The 16,735-nt window shown below is 36.5% G+C and overlaps 3 protein-coding genes across 5 annotated transcripts; 1 reads left to right on the top strand and 2 right to left on the bottom strand.

The window, feature by feature from the left end:
- Nucleotides 1-18: 18 nt before the first annotated feature.
- On the bottom strand, nt 19-512 carry LOC134666410 (vacuolar ATPase assembly integral membrane protein VMA21 homolog). The gene is made up of 2 exons (XM_063523539.1): nt 353-512; nt 19-273 (listed from the first exon to the last, which is right to left on the bottom strand). Exons 1-2 carry the CDS (start codon nt 371-373, stop codon nt 19-21), a joined length of 276 nt encoding a protein of 91 aa, XP_063379609.1. The 5' UTR covers nt 374-512.
- Nucleotides 513-8,627: 8,115 nt separating this feature from the next.
- LOC134666984 (uncharacterized) lies at nt 8,628-10,898 on the bottom strand. 2 transcript variants are annotated; one of them, XM_063524293.1, is made up of 3 exons: nt 9,636-10,898; nt 9,426-9,553; nt 8,628-8,950 (listed from the first exon to the last, which is right to left on the bottom strand). In XM_063524293.1, the coding sequence occupies exons 1-3, from the start codon at nt 10,122-10,124 to the stop codon at nt 8,650-8,652; spliced, it is 918 nt and encodes a 305-aa protein (XP_063380363.1). In that variant the 5' UTR covers nt 10,125-10,898; the 3' UTR covers nt 8,628-8,649. The 2 variants fall into 2 exon arrangements, with proteins under 2 accessions (XP_063380363.1, XP_063380364.1); XM_063524294.1 differs by having other exon boundaries at nt 8,628-9,553.
- A 1,921-nt stretch (nt 10,899-12,819) lies between these two features.
- On the top strand, nt 12,820-15,936 carry LOC134666438 (uncharacterized). 2 transcript variants are annotated; one of them, XM_063523598.1, is made up of 7 exons: nt 12,820-12,955; nt 13,182-13,271; nt 13,366-13,466; nt 13,850-13,961; nt 14,196-14,282; nt 14,369-14,467; nt 15,216-15,936. In XM_063523598.1, exons 1-7 carry the CDS (start codon nt 12,917-12,919, stop codon nt 15,525-15,527), a joined length of 840 nt encoding a protein of 279 aa, XP_063379668.1. In that variant the 5' UTR covers nt 12,820-12,916; the 3' UTR covers nt 15,528-15,936. The 2 variants fall into 2 exon arrangements, with proteins under 2 accessions (XP_063379668.1, XP_063379670.1); XM_063523600.1 differs by lacking the exon at nt 13,182-13,271 and having other exon boundaries at nt 15,216-15,935.
- Nucleotides 15,937-16,735: the final 799 nt, after the last annotated feature.

The raw sequence follows: 16,735 nt of genomic DNA, 5'->3' as shown, positions 1-16,735 counted from the left end.
TAGAATAAATAAGAGTGTTTAATCCTTCTTCACTGGTTTCGCAGGCGGTGCGGCATCCGCTGTACCATAAGCTTTGTAAATGTAGAGACCCAGAGTCACATGCAGTACAAGGACGGCCACAACGGCAGAGTATACGCTGCTCGTAGTTATATCCAATCGCAAAATGCTATCGAAAAGTACTATCTTAGCAGTGAAGAATGAAATAACCGGTACGATTATAATGACCAAACAGTATTTTACTACTGTTTGAAAGACTTGAAAGTCGGGTAATTCCTGAAATGGAACAGGTTATGTGGGTATAAAATAAATCACTTAAAACACAATGAATTTTATAATAATTACTATAACTTACATTGGCGCGACCTTCAATCATGTTAAGAAACGGAAAATAAATAAAAGAACGAAAAATTAACAAGCACTTTCGAGAATCTTGGTCTCATCAATGCCAAAGCGATTTCACCGATAAAATCATAAAAAAGAATGACTATGATGTTGACAGCATACAATTTGACACAAATGAAAATCAATGAAAATGGTGTTCGAGTCACTGATTTAAACAAGGGCCCTGCCTTTTCTGTTCTCTTTCACGACGCAGCAACTAGTATCATTTCTCTCTCCTCGCTCTTTTAAAATGCCGTTTGTCAAAAAAGGACAACCATACTGTTGACAAGGTGGACTTCAAATCAAGTGTTGCCTTTCTTGATGCGCCCAGGCTGTGTATGTGTGCGTAAAAGCGTATATGTGTGCTCTTTTAGGGATGTAAAAAGTCGATATTAATCATGTTATATATCGATAAACGCTACACAGCGGAACGAAATAGCGATTAATTGAACCTTCAATATCTTCGTTAAACATAAACATAATTGAAATGCTAATAGATAATGAATATATTATAATATAATAATATAATTCAATTATTGCGGAACACCTATTTTAGGAGGTATTTATGTATTTTAATTAAATATCGGAACTTTCCCTTGGTTCCCTGCTGGGGCGTGACTATAAAATTGTGATATGATAACCACAATAAAGAATAAAAGCGTTTTTGGTCATTTTAGGTATCGTTAAGCCTTTGAAGTAAAATTAAAATTGCAAGAAATGTCGATAGTTTATCGATATGACTTTATCGACATGGCTACAGCAACGTGGGCCTCATTGTTAATCGTACACTAAACAAAAGTGGCAACAGTGACAGCTCGCTGAGGCTCCGTCTATGGAAGGTAGAGATTACTTCTACACTCCATAGCTCCGTCTTTATATATTATTAAGTCTATGGATTTAAACGTCAAAATTATGGAAGGTAGAGATGAGGAAAACAATCTTCATGTATTAAAAAGTGTCCCTCAAAAACATTAAATAGGCCGCGCCGCGGCGCCACTGTGCATCGCGAACCAATTTTTGACGGTCTTTTAGCCTTGTCGGTAGTGACCCCGCTTATGAAGCAGGAGGTCGCGGGTTCGAATCCCGATAAGAGTATTTATTAGCTTTTTATTATTTGTATTTGTAGGTATTTAATACCAATATTTAAATTAATATTGATATACATATGTAAGTTGAAAAAGATAGAGAACAGAAATTGTGATGACCAGCATCACTGGAGGAGGCCTTCACCCTCACAGGAGGGGTTGTTGCAGAATAAATTACAAGAAAAAAATATAATTACTTACTACTTATTACATAACCAAGCATAATAGAACATTGATTTGAGGAATATTAAATATTATTGTAATACTAAACCTAATGTAAATTTAAGTTTATAATATTGTGTTTGTTTTACCGGCGAGAAATAAAAGGCTCTTTTTTGTTTTTCGTTTTTAATATTAATATAAAAGTAAAATATAAAAACACAAAACAAAATAAAACACCCGAACACATTTTTATATATGTATAATGTAGTGGCGGATTTGCAGTCTTTGCCGCCCTAGGCCCCAGGCCCTGTAGCCGCCCCTTTCTCAGCACCCATCATATTGACTACATTTTGAGTTATTTCTTGTTAACATCAGCGAATGTTTTGTCACAATTTGCCTGCATCTGACCCTTGATCCAGTCTCTAGGTGTTGGTTGAGACTCTTCGCTATGAGACCGTCCGCTGAGACGACTATCGCAACAATGATCGTCGAGTCAACATCCCACATGGCGGTAATCTCGTATATAAAGTATTACTTACCTAAGTATCACTAGTGAGATTGAGTTGGATATCAAAACCTGAGTGTGCGCGCTGCGCGGTAGTTTTCAGCGAATGCGAGTTCTTAGTTCGGGGCGAACTATTAGTAATTAAGACAATAACTTGGCATTTATCCTATTCATTTTAGTTTTGGTTTTGGCTGCGGCGTAACGTTTATTTTTATATTTTGCCAGAAAGTGGGCTCGCATAACTACGTACATATCGATAACATTTTTTAATATATGTTTGAAATGGTCGACACATCCAACTTTTATCAATGCTCCTTTTAGTCATTCTTGCGTAATTTCACTGATCGTCTCCATATTGGTTAAAGCTTTGCTTATTACTCTTAACATACATTTCTCTATCATTTTGGTCAGATTGAATAGATCGTCACTAGCATAAATTAACCCGCCGTATAAATCCATTTTATCGATTACGTCGTTTCTCACTAACAGTTTTCCCTCATTAGGACTCATTTGTATGAGTTTTAAACAATTATTGCATTTTACGATTTTTCGCAATTTGCGGACGATGTACCCAGCAATGTAAGACTGAACCGCGTCACTGGTTTACAGCCTCGTTGTAATCATGGTCTTCATAACCATGAATCAATGGTTACCAGATCCTTCGCTCCTAGTAAGTTCTTCAGCAAATCCTTGCCGGAAACATTACAACCGGGCGTATTAGGGAAAAACGAGACGCCAATCGGTAAACTTGTGCAAACATTTTGGGATCAGGGTGATCGTTTCCTCCACACGAATATCTCATGACGGAAAAAAAACCGAGACGACTATCGCAACAATGATCGTCGAGTCAACATCCCACGTGGCGGTAATCTCGTATATAAAGTATTAGTAGGTATCACTAGTGAGATTGAGTTGGAAATCAAAACCTGAGTGTGCGCGCTGCGCGGTAGTTTTCAGCGAATACGAGTTCTTAGTTCGGGGCGAACTACTAGTAATTAAGACAATAACTTGGCATTTTTCCTGTTCATTTTAGTTTTGGTTTTGGCTGCGTCGTAACGTTTATTTTCATATTTTGCCAGAAAGTGGGCTCGCATAACTACGTACATATCGATAATTTTTTTTGATACTTGTTTGGAATGGTCGGCACATCCAACTTTTATCAATGTTTCTTTTTGTAATTCTTGCGTAATTTCACTGATCGTCTCCATATTGGTTAAAGCTTTGCTTATTGCTCTTAACACACATTTCTCTATCATTTTGGTCAGATTGAATAGATCGTCACTAGCATAAATTAACCCGCCGTATAAATCCATTTTATCGATTACGTCGTTTCTCATTAACATTTTTCCCTCATTGGGACTCATTTGTATGAGTTTCAAACAATTATTGCATTTTACGATTTTTCGCAATTTGCGGACGATGTACCCAGCAATGTAAGACTGCACCGCGTCACTGGTGACAGCCTCGTTGTAGTCATGGTCTTCATAACCATCAATCAATGGTTCACCATTATCTAGTATATGGTCGAGGCTTTCCAGCCATGCTTGCTTAGCCTCGTTTGAACCAGTTACCATATCCTTTGCTCCTAGTAAGTTCTTCAGCAAATCTTTGCCGGAAACGTTACAACCTTTCGGAGGGCGTATTAGGGAAAAACAAGACGCCAATCGGTAAACTTGTGCAAACATTTTGGGATCAGGGTGATCGTTTCCTCCACACGAATATCTCATGACGGAGAAAAATCTCTGAAAACAAGTCAAAATTATTATTCAATAAAAAATATAGGACCTCGGGTCTCAAACTATCTCCATAATTTTATCTAAATTGGTTCAGCGGTTTAAGCGTGAAGAGGTAACAGACACACTTTTGCATTTATAATAGTACTAATATTTATATGGCTATGTTCGTTTTTTTAGCATTAGAAAGAAGGTAAGCGATAAAAAACGTCCACAGCCCAAAGTTACGCCTCATTTCAAAAGAATTAAACCCAAAAACACCAGGCAGAAATATATTGATGGGTACATTAAGTATATGGACTAGGTAGGAACTGTATCCTAAAAAAATATGTGCCACCTGTCATGCTTAACGGAGCTCTCTTAGACAGAGTACAGAGTTTCAAGTACCTAGGGCATATTGTTACTGCGGACCTCAAGGATGATGTGGATATGGAGCGGGAGCGGAGGGCGTTGTGCGTAAGGGCGAACATATTGGCTCGCAGGTTTGCTCGTTGTAGTAGTGACGTGAAGATAACGCTTTTCAAAGCGTACTGCACGTCGCTGTACACGTGTGGCCTGTGGGCGGACTACACGCAAAGAGCGTACAACGCGCTCCGCGTCCAGTACAATAACGCATTCAGGGCGGTGTTGGGGCTGCCCCGCTACTGTAGCGCTTCGGGCATGTTCGCGGGGCCCACACGGCCTGTTTCCACGCCATCATGCGCGTGCGCGCAGCTGCGCTGGTGCGGCGCGTGCGGGCCAGCGCCAACACTGTCCTGGCGATGATCGCAGATCGGCTTGACTGTCCTTATATTGTGCACTGTTGCAACAGGCATGTAAGGACAGGTGTAGGTTAGTTTTGTATGTATTGTTGTGTTTTTGTGTATATATTGTATATCATTATTCTTTAATGTGATTTCTAAATTTTTAAATTTTATTGTTAATTTTAGTAAATTATATTTAAATGTAATGTTATTAATGTTGTGTAATCAAAATGTAAATAATGTAAAAATATGAGTACAATTAGCTTGAATTAATGAATTATAATTTATTTTTTATTTTTAAAAAGGCTTTCTGGACTTTCTCCAAAAGTAAGGCAGCATACATGATGCAGATTCCATACAAGCAGATTCATATTCATTGGATTACATAATTAGTAATTATTAATTACCTCCAACGGATCTTGAGATAGGGTTGCTGTCATCAAATACTTGTAATCACATGCAACATTCAGCATATCCAAAATTTCAAGTGTTGCCCGTAAAGTTACTTTTAATCCAGTTAACGTGCTCCTTGACACAGGTATTTTTTTTTCGAGCTTTTCCCAGTCTGCAAGGAATTCTAAAAATTCCTGGATTGCCTGAAAAAAGTATTTCTTCATTAAGTAAACAAGCTTCAAAGCTATACAATGAAATATTAAGAGGAAAGGGGACGGCCGCTTCTCTACACAAAAGTATAGTCAGTAGTAGACATTTACAGATATTAGTAAGGAGCAAAAAATATATTCCATACAAATTTTTAAATGTTCCTAATTTTTATATTAAACTAAAAATTACAGTATAGGCTGTATAGGTGCCAAGGGATATATTCAGGTTGCGAGGCGGCGGCGGTTCCGGCATATTAACATTAACACATAATATTCACTACCAGCAACGCATAATTATATTAATTCTAATTATAATCGGCATAAATTATTCTTCACTATAAGAGGTATCTACTAACAAAAATACATTAAAAGGTTGGCTACTTCTGGTTTAAGGCACCATCCGGCCGGTCTTTCTTTATGACGGTCTTCCCTTAAATGTTATAGTGAGTAGACGGACTTAGCTGATAGACGGTCTTCTCCGCATTGACCTTAATTTTAATCGCCAACTATTTCTTACCTTTCTTCGTCTGCAATTTTCATTCACGTACAGAGCATCTCTTGGTATACGCGAAGACATAGCTTGTATCAAATTGAATACAAGATCAATAAATTTTTGTGTTGCAGTTGAATCCTTCAATTCCTCGCAATAGGGTTGATAGTGAGCCATGGCGACCGAAATTTCGTGACCAAACACCTGTTTTTATAAGATTAATAATATTAGTTTTGATGAGCCGAAAGTCCTACGAAATAAATCCGGACAATCAATGAAAATTATTGATTATATTTATAGGTACATACTTCAGTTGCAAGAGGAACATTCATTACTTGAAAACCTTTCGGTTTCAAATGCGCTGGTGTTAACTTGTAAGCGATTTTTAAGTTAGGCTGACGATAATTCTCTTCCTCTAATACCGCTTCCCAATGTCTTTTTTTCACAGTTCCGTAAGGGGTCTGAAAAAAGAATATTACATTAGTTTGACTTCGTATTATCATTTTATACAAGGCGAAATTGTTATCTCTGACCAAACTCTGAGGGGTGAATATAGGTCATACTTAACAACTTATACTATGGGACCAGCCCCGAAATCGTGAAAAAAAATCTGCTGTCTCATACATATTGCGGTGAATCAGTACAGTCAATGTTTTCTATTAAACAGGCGATTTCTTTTTCGTGATTTCAGGGTTGGCTATAGTAAAAGTTGTTCAGTATGACCTACATATTCACCCCTCTAGAGTTTGGTCAGATATAATAATTACACCTTGTATATTTTTAAAATTATCATTACTCATGCATTACTCTTAATTAACCTTGAACTCTTGTAGCTTATCATCCAAAGTAGATGTTCGAAAACATTTCACTAAATGATTAAAATCTGAAATCATCCATAACCGTCGTGAGCAGTCACAAGGGTGTTCACAGCTAACAGTGTCTTCATTTACACCGAATATTTTCCATACTCCTCGGTTCCAAGGTGCACCGTCCATCACGACAGCATCAACACAAATTCCGCTGTTTTCCATTAAAACAATACACTCTAAAACTAGTTTATGTAGCGGTTCGCTTTTGCATGAATTTTTCGATAAAAAGCAACCTAAGGCTTGAACCCATCTACCTCGAAAAGGCACAAACTTGAACACCAAAGCATGGTCCGCTGTTGTATTTTTTAAATTATCTGGAGTGTGTTGCCCCAGGTCAACAAAACCATTAAATTTCATGGTTTGAGAATCAAAATAAACGCCTTCACTTAATTTCATTTCATCCACTAAAATAACTCCTCGTTTCTCCTCCTTCTTCATCGCCTCACATCTTTCTTTTAAACTAAAGAAAGTAGAGGATTGGAATCCATATGCAGAACAGCTGATTTTGCTGAGATACTTATTTAAAGTTTGTACAGAAGGAAGGGGTAAAATATTTCTTTTACGTATAAATTCATACGTATTCCTGCTTTTTATACGTATCAACATGCACTCATAAATCCATTCTAACGTATATCGACGACCTTTTGTATTATTTTTTTTCGCGGCTTCAAAACATGATCTCACGGCATTTTGAAATTCTTCAGGTAGTTTTGAAATAGATGCTTGTACTACGGTATCAGATTTCTTTGCACACTGCGCCTTAGCCAAGGAAATTTTCTCTCTTAATTGGATATTCTGCAATTATATGAACGGTCGATATGAAATTCGTTACTCAAGTAGGTACAATGTATAAAGTTATAAGCCGACAAGATATTGTAGTAATTAAAATGTGGCAACATCGTAGTGTCGTCCCGTTTTCTTAGATTGATTTGAAAGGGACGACACTACGATGTTGCCACTTTTTAATTTCTACAATTTCTTGTTGGTCTATAAGCGGGTGTGCGAATAAAAAACAACAGCTAAGTAAAGTGGTATCCAGACGGGACTGATCAAATCGGTTGATTTTATCAGAAATGAAATTGGCATCAATCTCTAATTTTAGATTTATGGTGATATTAGAGCCCTCTACATTGAAAAAATCCAGAAATGGTATCCAGACTGGCCTCACAAATTGGTATTCTTGCATCTGCACTTCATTTTATCGGTAATATCGGTCATTATCGGCGGTTGAATTCGGCGAGCCAAATTGGTATTTGCATCCGCACTTCGATCCTGATTCGATCGGGCAATTGAATCAGATTGGCGAAAAATTTACTAATCTGGATACGCCTTAAGGGACTTCGAAATGATTTCGAAAAATATGTATGAAAACTTCTTGCTCAAGTTTCTTTTTGTATTATTTTACGTCTTCAATTATACAAATACAGTATATTATAGCGTCGCCTAGTACCCATAGTACAACTTTTGCTTAGTTTGGGGCTAGGTTGACCTGTGTAAAGGCCAGTACACAATGGGCCAGCGTGGGCCAGTCTGGGGGACGCATTTATGCGTTAGAGGGAGCAAGTGATATTGCTACCTCATTCTACCGCATGGCAGCGTCCCTTGGCCTGGCCGGCGCTGGCCCATTGTGTACAGGGGCCTTTAGATGTTCCCTAATATTTATTTATTTAATATGTTTTTGATAAAAAGCCGTAACAGACTACCGCACCATACCGCGACTTTAGTGCGGTGCGGCGCACGTACCGATAGTCGTAAGGTGGTCGCCGTACGTGCGTTAAGAGCCCCCTCCAGACTATGCGCGTGAATCGCGGGCGAAGCCGCGAACGCGAGTGTGGAGTCCAGAACGCAGACCTGCGAAATCGACTCCACACTCGCGTTCGCGGCTTCGCCCGCGATTCACGCGCATAGTCTGGAGGGGGCTAAGGATGTAGCTATAATTTGGAGCGTGAAAGAGATATTTTAACCGCACCATTAAGGTCGTGGCGCGGTGCGGTAGTCTGTTACGGCTTTAATGCCGGCTACATACGTAACGATAAATCGTTGCGATAAAACTGTGCAGTCCGATTGTCCGATTGTCGATTATCGTAACGATTTGTCATACACACGGTTCGATTTATCTGCACAGTCGGACTGCACAGTTTTATCGCAACGATTTATCGTTACGTATGTAGCCGGCATAAGACTTACCGTCCTCTTCAGACGCTTGCATTTATGTACAAGATTTGAAGCGCGCCGTTTAGCTTCAGCCATTTTTTGTAATAGAGTTGAAGTGGAATTACGGTTCTGCAAACGATTTCGTAATATTCGACAAGATTTACATCTTGGGTACTGTTGATTTCTTTCGTAAGTATCATCACCAATAATCACACCTTTACAAAATCTGAAAATTGATGTAATTATATATTAGATAAATTCGTTTTTATCTTTTATTATTCTCCTGTACCATTGTTTATGTATAAATAGTGCTTTAATCTACAGGTACCTACATAATAAGGGTTCTTAAAATACACATAAAAGTCGAGTTTTAATAGGATAGGTTCAAGAATTAAGACCTATTTAATGTACCGTTACATACAATATTTTTAATGACAAAAATGTTAAATAAAATCAAAGTTATTAGGCTTACGAGTTATCCTTTTATTTTAAATACAACTGTTACATTATGGTATATATATTCATAAGACGACTGCAAACAGTTGTATTATCGCCTACACCCATAGTACAAGCTTTGGGGCTAGGTTCCTCGTATTCGAAATGAAAAGTAGAGTGTTTAACTCGGGTGAATGGCATCATTTTAGCCTCGGACTATACTCTCACTGCGTTCATCCCTTGGTTAACAATCTACCAAAACTTACTTATTGTCGTCAATCTGAGTACCAACGCACAAAGGCCATCTTTCAACCGATTTTAAGTAATCGTAGGTGTTGTCATATGAATTAATTTTCTCCTTTAGTGGCAATTGTTCATTATTGGGAAAAATTACCTGCAATTAAATAGCAATTATGTTTCGTTACAAATTCAAATCATGCCAACCGAATTTTATTGTTACATTAATAAACACTTACAGTGACAGTTAGATCATCGTTTAAACGTATATGATGTTTAATCTTCTGAGTTTTTGGATCCATTCGCATAAATTCCAGCCCATTAGGATTTTCTGCATGTAGCCAAAAAGGCGGCAACAACGAAAATGCCCGAAACTTACTTTTAAAATTCTCTATTGGATTAATTGTTACATTAGTATCCTGATATTGACTAAACAATGGTTCCGCAAAGTCCTGTTGTATCATTTCATAATCCATTAAATTATTAGAATCATTTTGATCTTCTGATAATTCCTGTTGCTCGGCATTGATTTGTTGTTGCTGCTCGTCCTTAGGTTGATTGGGGTATGGTTCGAAAGATTCCTCTATGTGAATAGTATTGGCTTGGAGTTCATGTTCGGGAATGGGAATAAACTGATGCTCAATCGTGGGCACAGCTTCTTCCTTAAGCGTTTTTCTTTGTGTAGGAATATATTTGAGCTCTCCTTTAATAGTTAACTTTTCGTACATATTTATATTTTCTTCTTTAAAATGAAGATGGCAAATATAATCATTTGCTTTTAATGCAATTCCTAACGACTTTTTCCAACTTTCTAACCGTGCCGGAGTCTGAGAATTAATAGAAAAATGAAGAATTGTTGAAGTGAAATTGTGAATTTTATAAGAAAAATATAAAAATCACAATATAATATTTTATTAAATAACTAGCGACCGGCTTCGCACTATAGTTCGTTTTTTTTAGCATTAGAAATTAGGTAAACAATCTTGATGTGTCTTTTAATTGAAAAACACATTTTAAAAATAAGTTACGGCAAATATGTAACAATTATGAATCTAATACGATCATTTATATTCTTCTGCTTTCATCAGTAATAGTTTTTGAATTTTAAAAAGCGTTTTTCAATTAAAAGACATGTCAAAATCGCTTACCTTCTTGCAAGTTCTTTCTAATGCTAAAAAAAACGAACTATAGTCAACAAATTATATACGTAAACCTTCCTCAAGAATCACTCTATTGATACATGAAAATCGAACTGAAACCGTCCTGTAGTTTGTTTATCGCAAAGATACATTCAAACCCACGAACAGACAGTCGCGGCGGGGGACTTTGTTTTATAAGGTGTAGTGAAAATTACATACTTACCGTTGGTTGGAAAAAAGATACGGATTTCGTAACATTTTTCTGTTTTTTCCTCTTACGCCCACTTTGGCAACTGTTTACGATGCAAACTTTTCCCATTTTTACTATAGAAAATATATCCTATAGCGGTGGATTTGCCCTAAAGCCCCACATTCACACTCCTACCTTGTAGGCCGCCTCGTAGTCCACGTCGTTGGGTAGGATTGTGTATGGGGGTTGCGGACTACGAGTCGTCCTACCGTTTAGCCGTTTGTAGGACGGCTCGTAGTCCGCAACCCCCATACACAATCCTACCCAACGAGGCGGACTACGAGGCGGCCTACAAGGTAGGAGTGTGAATGTGGGGCTTAAGGCCTGGTAAGCCCAGGCCCGAGGTGGCTAGATAACAGAGGTGGCAGTCTATATGATGCGTGCTGAGACAGGGGCGGCTAGTTTTACTGCACAAGGAAATCCTAAATTAAATAAATCACTTTATGAAAATTTTTAATAAAATTTCAAAAAACTGACAGCGCACTTCACTCAGTCAATAAGGTCTAAATTCATGTTAGTTCCCGGTGCTACCTACTAGCGCCACCGGAGAGATTTCGAACTATTCTTTATACTGACAGCTGGACACTTTTACAACCGTCTTATCATAAAAGATAGCTCTCCTTTACTTCTACACTCCATAGTCAAAATATTGCCCTGTACAATTTTTTTTTTCAGATTTTAGACCATAGACATAGTGTTTCTTTACGGTTTCTTTTTGGTCAAGCAAATCTTGTCAGTAGAAAAAGGCGCGAAATTCAAATTTTCTATGGGACGATAACCCTTCGCGCCTGCAGTTTTTAATTTGCCGCCCTTTTCTACCGACAAAATTTGCTTGAACAACTATAGAATAATTGATTTGGGCCTCTAATGACCGCCATCGCCAATATCGAATAATGTTATCTGCCTCTCTGTCGCTCGAATGCGCAAGGATGTTGTGGGGTATCTTTCAAAATAAGGGTCCCATTTCTTCAACTTCAACTCAACTCCAATTTGAAGTCTATTAATAATGATGCTTACCGTAATGGACTCACGTCTGAAATAGAATTATATTAAGAAAAGTGCAGAGATTTTGATAGCCCACGCAGGGCAAGTGTTATTTTAAACGTCAAAATTCTATGAAATGATGATGATGACGTATAAATAACACTTGTACTGCGTGGGCTATCAAAATTGCTTCAGACTTTTTTTTATCTAACTTCGATTTTCAACTATTTATTTTGTTTAATTTAAAAAGAATTACAAAGCGCTTACTAATAATAATATATGCGTTTAACTGATTGTGACAGAATGGTAACTATGGAACCCTACACTGAGCATGGCCCGACATGCTCTTGGCCGATTTTTCGCTATGTCGATATGAGTTAACTGGCTGTCGTTACTTCACGCTTTGTACACATGAATGGAAATATTTTATGGAATTATTACTAAATCCTACGTACACATAAATATTGTGCAGTCAATTTGTCTAATGAATTTCAAAAGAATGTTTCTAATGAAGATCGAAACTTCCGCGCTCCCGAAGGCGGTTTACCAATGAAAGTGTAAATATATTATGTATTAGGTAGTAAAGCCAACTATATAAAGCCATAGTATTTAACCGACCTAGGATATACGTCAACGTCGTCAACTATTCGGTGTAATCGGCGATTTCGGCGTATTCGGTCCCTTTGACGAATTTTCGATCACTTTGCCGAACACCGAATATTGCATTAAATAAAATATTTAAAAAATTGCATTAAGTACGGCATTTTATACTCATTGTTTAAAATGTAAGTCTTGCGAATTACAAAATTAAATGAACTTATTTATTCAAACCTAGATGGTCCTTCGAGTCGGATCTGGTTATAGAACCACCGTCTCCATAATTTTCTTTAATATAAGTAAATTAGTTTCTAGGAAAGGTATGGCATTTGGTATTATAACATAAAAATAATAAATTATAAAGAGTAACGTCGCGCGGAACAACTAACTAGGTTACGGGACTAATGGGTGTTAAATTACTTATCACTTTACACAGCCACACTATTTTATATCCGGCGAGAATAATGGTGCATCCGTTTATTTTACACTTTCATTAATCCTACCGAACATGTGACACGTTAACTACAGTTGAACAAACCCTGTTTCTAAAATGAGGAAAAGTCACTATTATTGGAGTTTAATATTTTTTGTAAGTACATATGTTTATTATTTTGTTTATACACTATGGCAACGGTTATAGGTAGTAGGGGAGAGGGCTAGACTACATTTACCTCGTTCATATGGCTTTTATGTAATAGCTGAGCTTTTAGGTTTGCTAAATTACTATTTTAATCTTAATTAAATACTGCTCAATGAATGTGGCTCTTTGGTGACATGATCATTACTAAAGTACCTAACCTCGATTTATCCGACAGATCGAGATAACTGGCACTTTCGTTGATATAAACGAAATCAAGAATAATATTTTAAAATGGAAACAAGAGAACGCACTAAATTTTAGTGAGGTCAGATTCAAACGTTCGTTTCAATTCACCTACGTATTGATGTTTTATACAACTTATAATAAAATAAAAATATCACCTACTTGATTTTATGCAGATTGGGGCATCTTCTAGTGGTATCTTCGACTTTACTGATGTTAAGAATAAAATTTTACAATGGAAAAATCAAAAATTGGCTGCTTTTTGTCCGACGAATGGGTAATTATAATTAATTTTTACGTTTATGATTGCAGTGAATAAATTGATGACATAAATAAAATAAATAAAAATGATGACATACTTGCAATTAATAAATTATTATATTATGATTATACTTATAAATATAAATTTTATGAATTTAATTATTATAGTAAATGTTCCTTTTTTTTGTATAACTCGGTCAAGCCACCATCTTGTTAAAAAATATTAATTTGGCCCTATCTTGCCTTTGCTCTTTGCCTTATAATGAACAACTCTACTTTAACATATTTACCTAAGTCAAATAATATGATAATACTATTACTTATTCTGTGCCTAAGTACAAACTACAAACGTGGTTAGTAAGTAATGTAGGTAAGTATTAAGTTGTACTTTTTTTACAGGGCGCAACTTCAAAATTTGCTGAATTTAGTTTGTAGTACAGCTCAACCTACCAATATTACACTAAGAGATGGATGTATAACATGTTTTTCCAGAGTTACTTCCATGCCAGAGGTTAGTAACTTTCTTTAAAGTTATAAAATTACAATACCTATCATTATTTTAAATCTTTTCTTGGAAAAAAAATCTTTAGTTCAAGTTTCACCATAGAGCTTTAGATAATATTTTCGTTAAATTCCAAAAAAGGAGGCAGCTGTAAAATTATGCAGTTTGTAAGATTCGTTGCCAAGAAAAGTGTTAATAATGTAGATAAGTATTTAATTTATAGGTATGTGGTTTTATTTTTAGGGTCCTCAAGAATTAACTGCGTTAAGCGCTTGTGCCTCGCAGTATTTCGTGAATACAACTTACGCTGCCTGCGCGACTGCCCTCGCTGTAAGTAATAAAATAATAATAATATTCAGTAAAATAATAAATGAAGGTTCAGGCCCTTAGGTAATACATAAATTAAATATTTCCAGACATTGGCATCTTCAGCTTTGAACGTACAGCCTTCTGGTTGCTTCATGGGTTATTGCGACTTTGTACGCTGCCTAAGGAGAACCAACTCAATTAATTTGGTAAGTATACATTATAATAAAAATCCCCATTTAATCTCTGCCCTTGTCCAAATTGTCTGGCTACTAGAATCACGCTACACCAAATTTTTACCTAAGGGGTCATCCATTAATTACGTCATACGAATTTCTAGGTTTTTGACCCCTCCCCCCTCCTTGTCACACTTGGTCGCATTTGGCAAACCCCTCCCCCCTAGTGTGACGTCACATTTTTTCTACAAAATCGCCAAATCGAATTAAGCAAGTACCTAAGTATTATTAATATTTTATCAAAATATTTTTGACGATATAAATATTAGTAATTTTATAACCTAAAACTGCTTAGGACAGAAAATTAAACGAATAAAAACGATTATCGTTTTAAAAACTTGTTATTTAAATGTACAGCGAATAAAATAATTTAAATAAATTTTCGGTTACTGATGAAGTTAAAGTGACATCACAAAGTTTGTGTCTCCCCCCTCCCCCATGTCACAATATGTCACATTTTCTTGACCCCCTCCCTCCCCCTAAACGTGTGATGTAATTAATGGATGACCTCTAAGGTACTTTTGGAAAATCTTCGAAGACTAGTTTTTTTTTATACCTGGGAATAATAAAGTCCCGTCAATTTCCTACCTCCAATTTAATTTTTGCGTCAACACCTGGCGAAAAATTGTCCCGTCTAGGCGCGGCTTAAGTGAGAAGGCTTTGCCCAGTGAGAGTGAGACACTAGGTTTGCAAAAAAATAAGGGGTAATTTCTTCTTTCAGATAACTCAATGTACTCGAGAAGCAAGAACAGGTGTTAATATAACACTTGATGCTGACAACGTGCGATTTTATACTAACGTGACATCCTGTATCTTAGCTAAATCACGCTGCAGTACCTATAACCCAATCACTGGTGAACCCCAGACCCCAGGATATACGTCGTCCGGAGCTAGAATCAGTAATGCGTTGCAGTTTTCAGCAGCGGGTGAATTAAGGATACTTGCTTTCGCAGCTTCCACACCAGTAACATCTTCTTTCTGTTCTACATCATCGAATCTCACACAAACTAGTTGGCTCACTAATGTTTGCTAGCTTGCATTAGTAGTAAAAATAAATAAAAACCACATATAGATAGGCATGTAAATGTTTATTTAGATTTTTGTTTTTACTTAAATTAATGTTTTATTGATAAAAACAAAGAAAGAAATAAACAAACATAATAAAACTTAAAAATGTATAGATAAAAAAATTACCCAGATCGCCGTCATTTGAATTTTTAAGACGAAACAGGAGGTGAGTTTTAAATATTTTAGGTAAATATACCCGTCTCGCTAACGGAAGCGGCTCCTAAAACTAGTGCGATAAGGACAAGGTGAAAAAACCCGCGTAAAAATCACAAAAATCGAGGTTTCGTACTCGACTGTTTCCTCATCCAAAACTTAACCAATCTTAACGAAACTTGGAAATCTAAATGATTATGAAATTATCTGTGTCGAACCGTTTTGCTTTTCTGGCTAATTGATATCAGTTTTGAATACTACGCCTCTCATTGCGGCATAGTCAATTAGGCCATTTTGGCCATTTTGAAGGACTCTAGCGCCTTAAAAAACAAAATTATCAAAAAAACCAAAACGGTCCGACACAGATATTGACAATATTAATCTGTGTTGAAAGAATCATTGCTCTAGCATCAAAACCCACGGAGGAAACAGTCGAGTACGTTTGTATGGAGAAATGACCACTCCTGTTGGCTCTTAATCAAATCTTTTTTAGGATCACGTATAAAGTTTTTATAATCTGTTACATCTATATGACTCTCTGTGACATCGAGTCGTCAAATCATAGACTTATAATATATAAAGACGTAGTCTCAGCGAGCTGTCACTGTCGCCACTTTTGTTTAGTGTACGATTAACAATGCGGCCCACGTTGCTGTAGCCATGTCGATAAAGTCATATCGATAAACTATCGACATTTCTTGCAATTTTAATTTAACTTCAAAGGCTTAACGATACCTAAAATGACCAAAAACGCTTTTATTCTTTATTGTGGTTATCAGATCACAATTTTATAGTCACGCCCCAGCAGGGAACCAAGGGAAAGTTCAGATATTTAATTAAAATACATAAATACCTCCTAAAATAGGTGTTCCGCAATAATTGAATTATATTATTATATTATAATATATTCATTATCCATTAGCATTTCAATTATGTTTATGTTTAACGAAGATATTGAAGCTTCAATTAATCGCTATTTCGTTCCGCTGTGTAGCGTTTATCGATATATAACATGATTAA

This window comes from Cydia fagiglandana, chromosome 8 (assembly GCF_963556715.1).
Source record: "Cydia fagiglandana chromosome 8, ilCydFagi1.1, whole genome shotgun sequence".
In the NCBI taxonomy this organism is placed as follows: Eukaryota; Metazoa; Arthropoda; class Insecta; order Lepidoptera; family Tortricidae; genus Cydia; species Cydia fagiglandana.
Note: the sequence above shows the minus strand (reverse complement) of the source record. Positions and strands in the feature narration are given on the sequence as shown.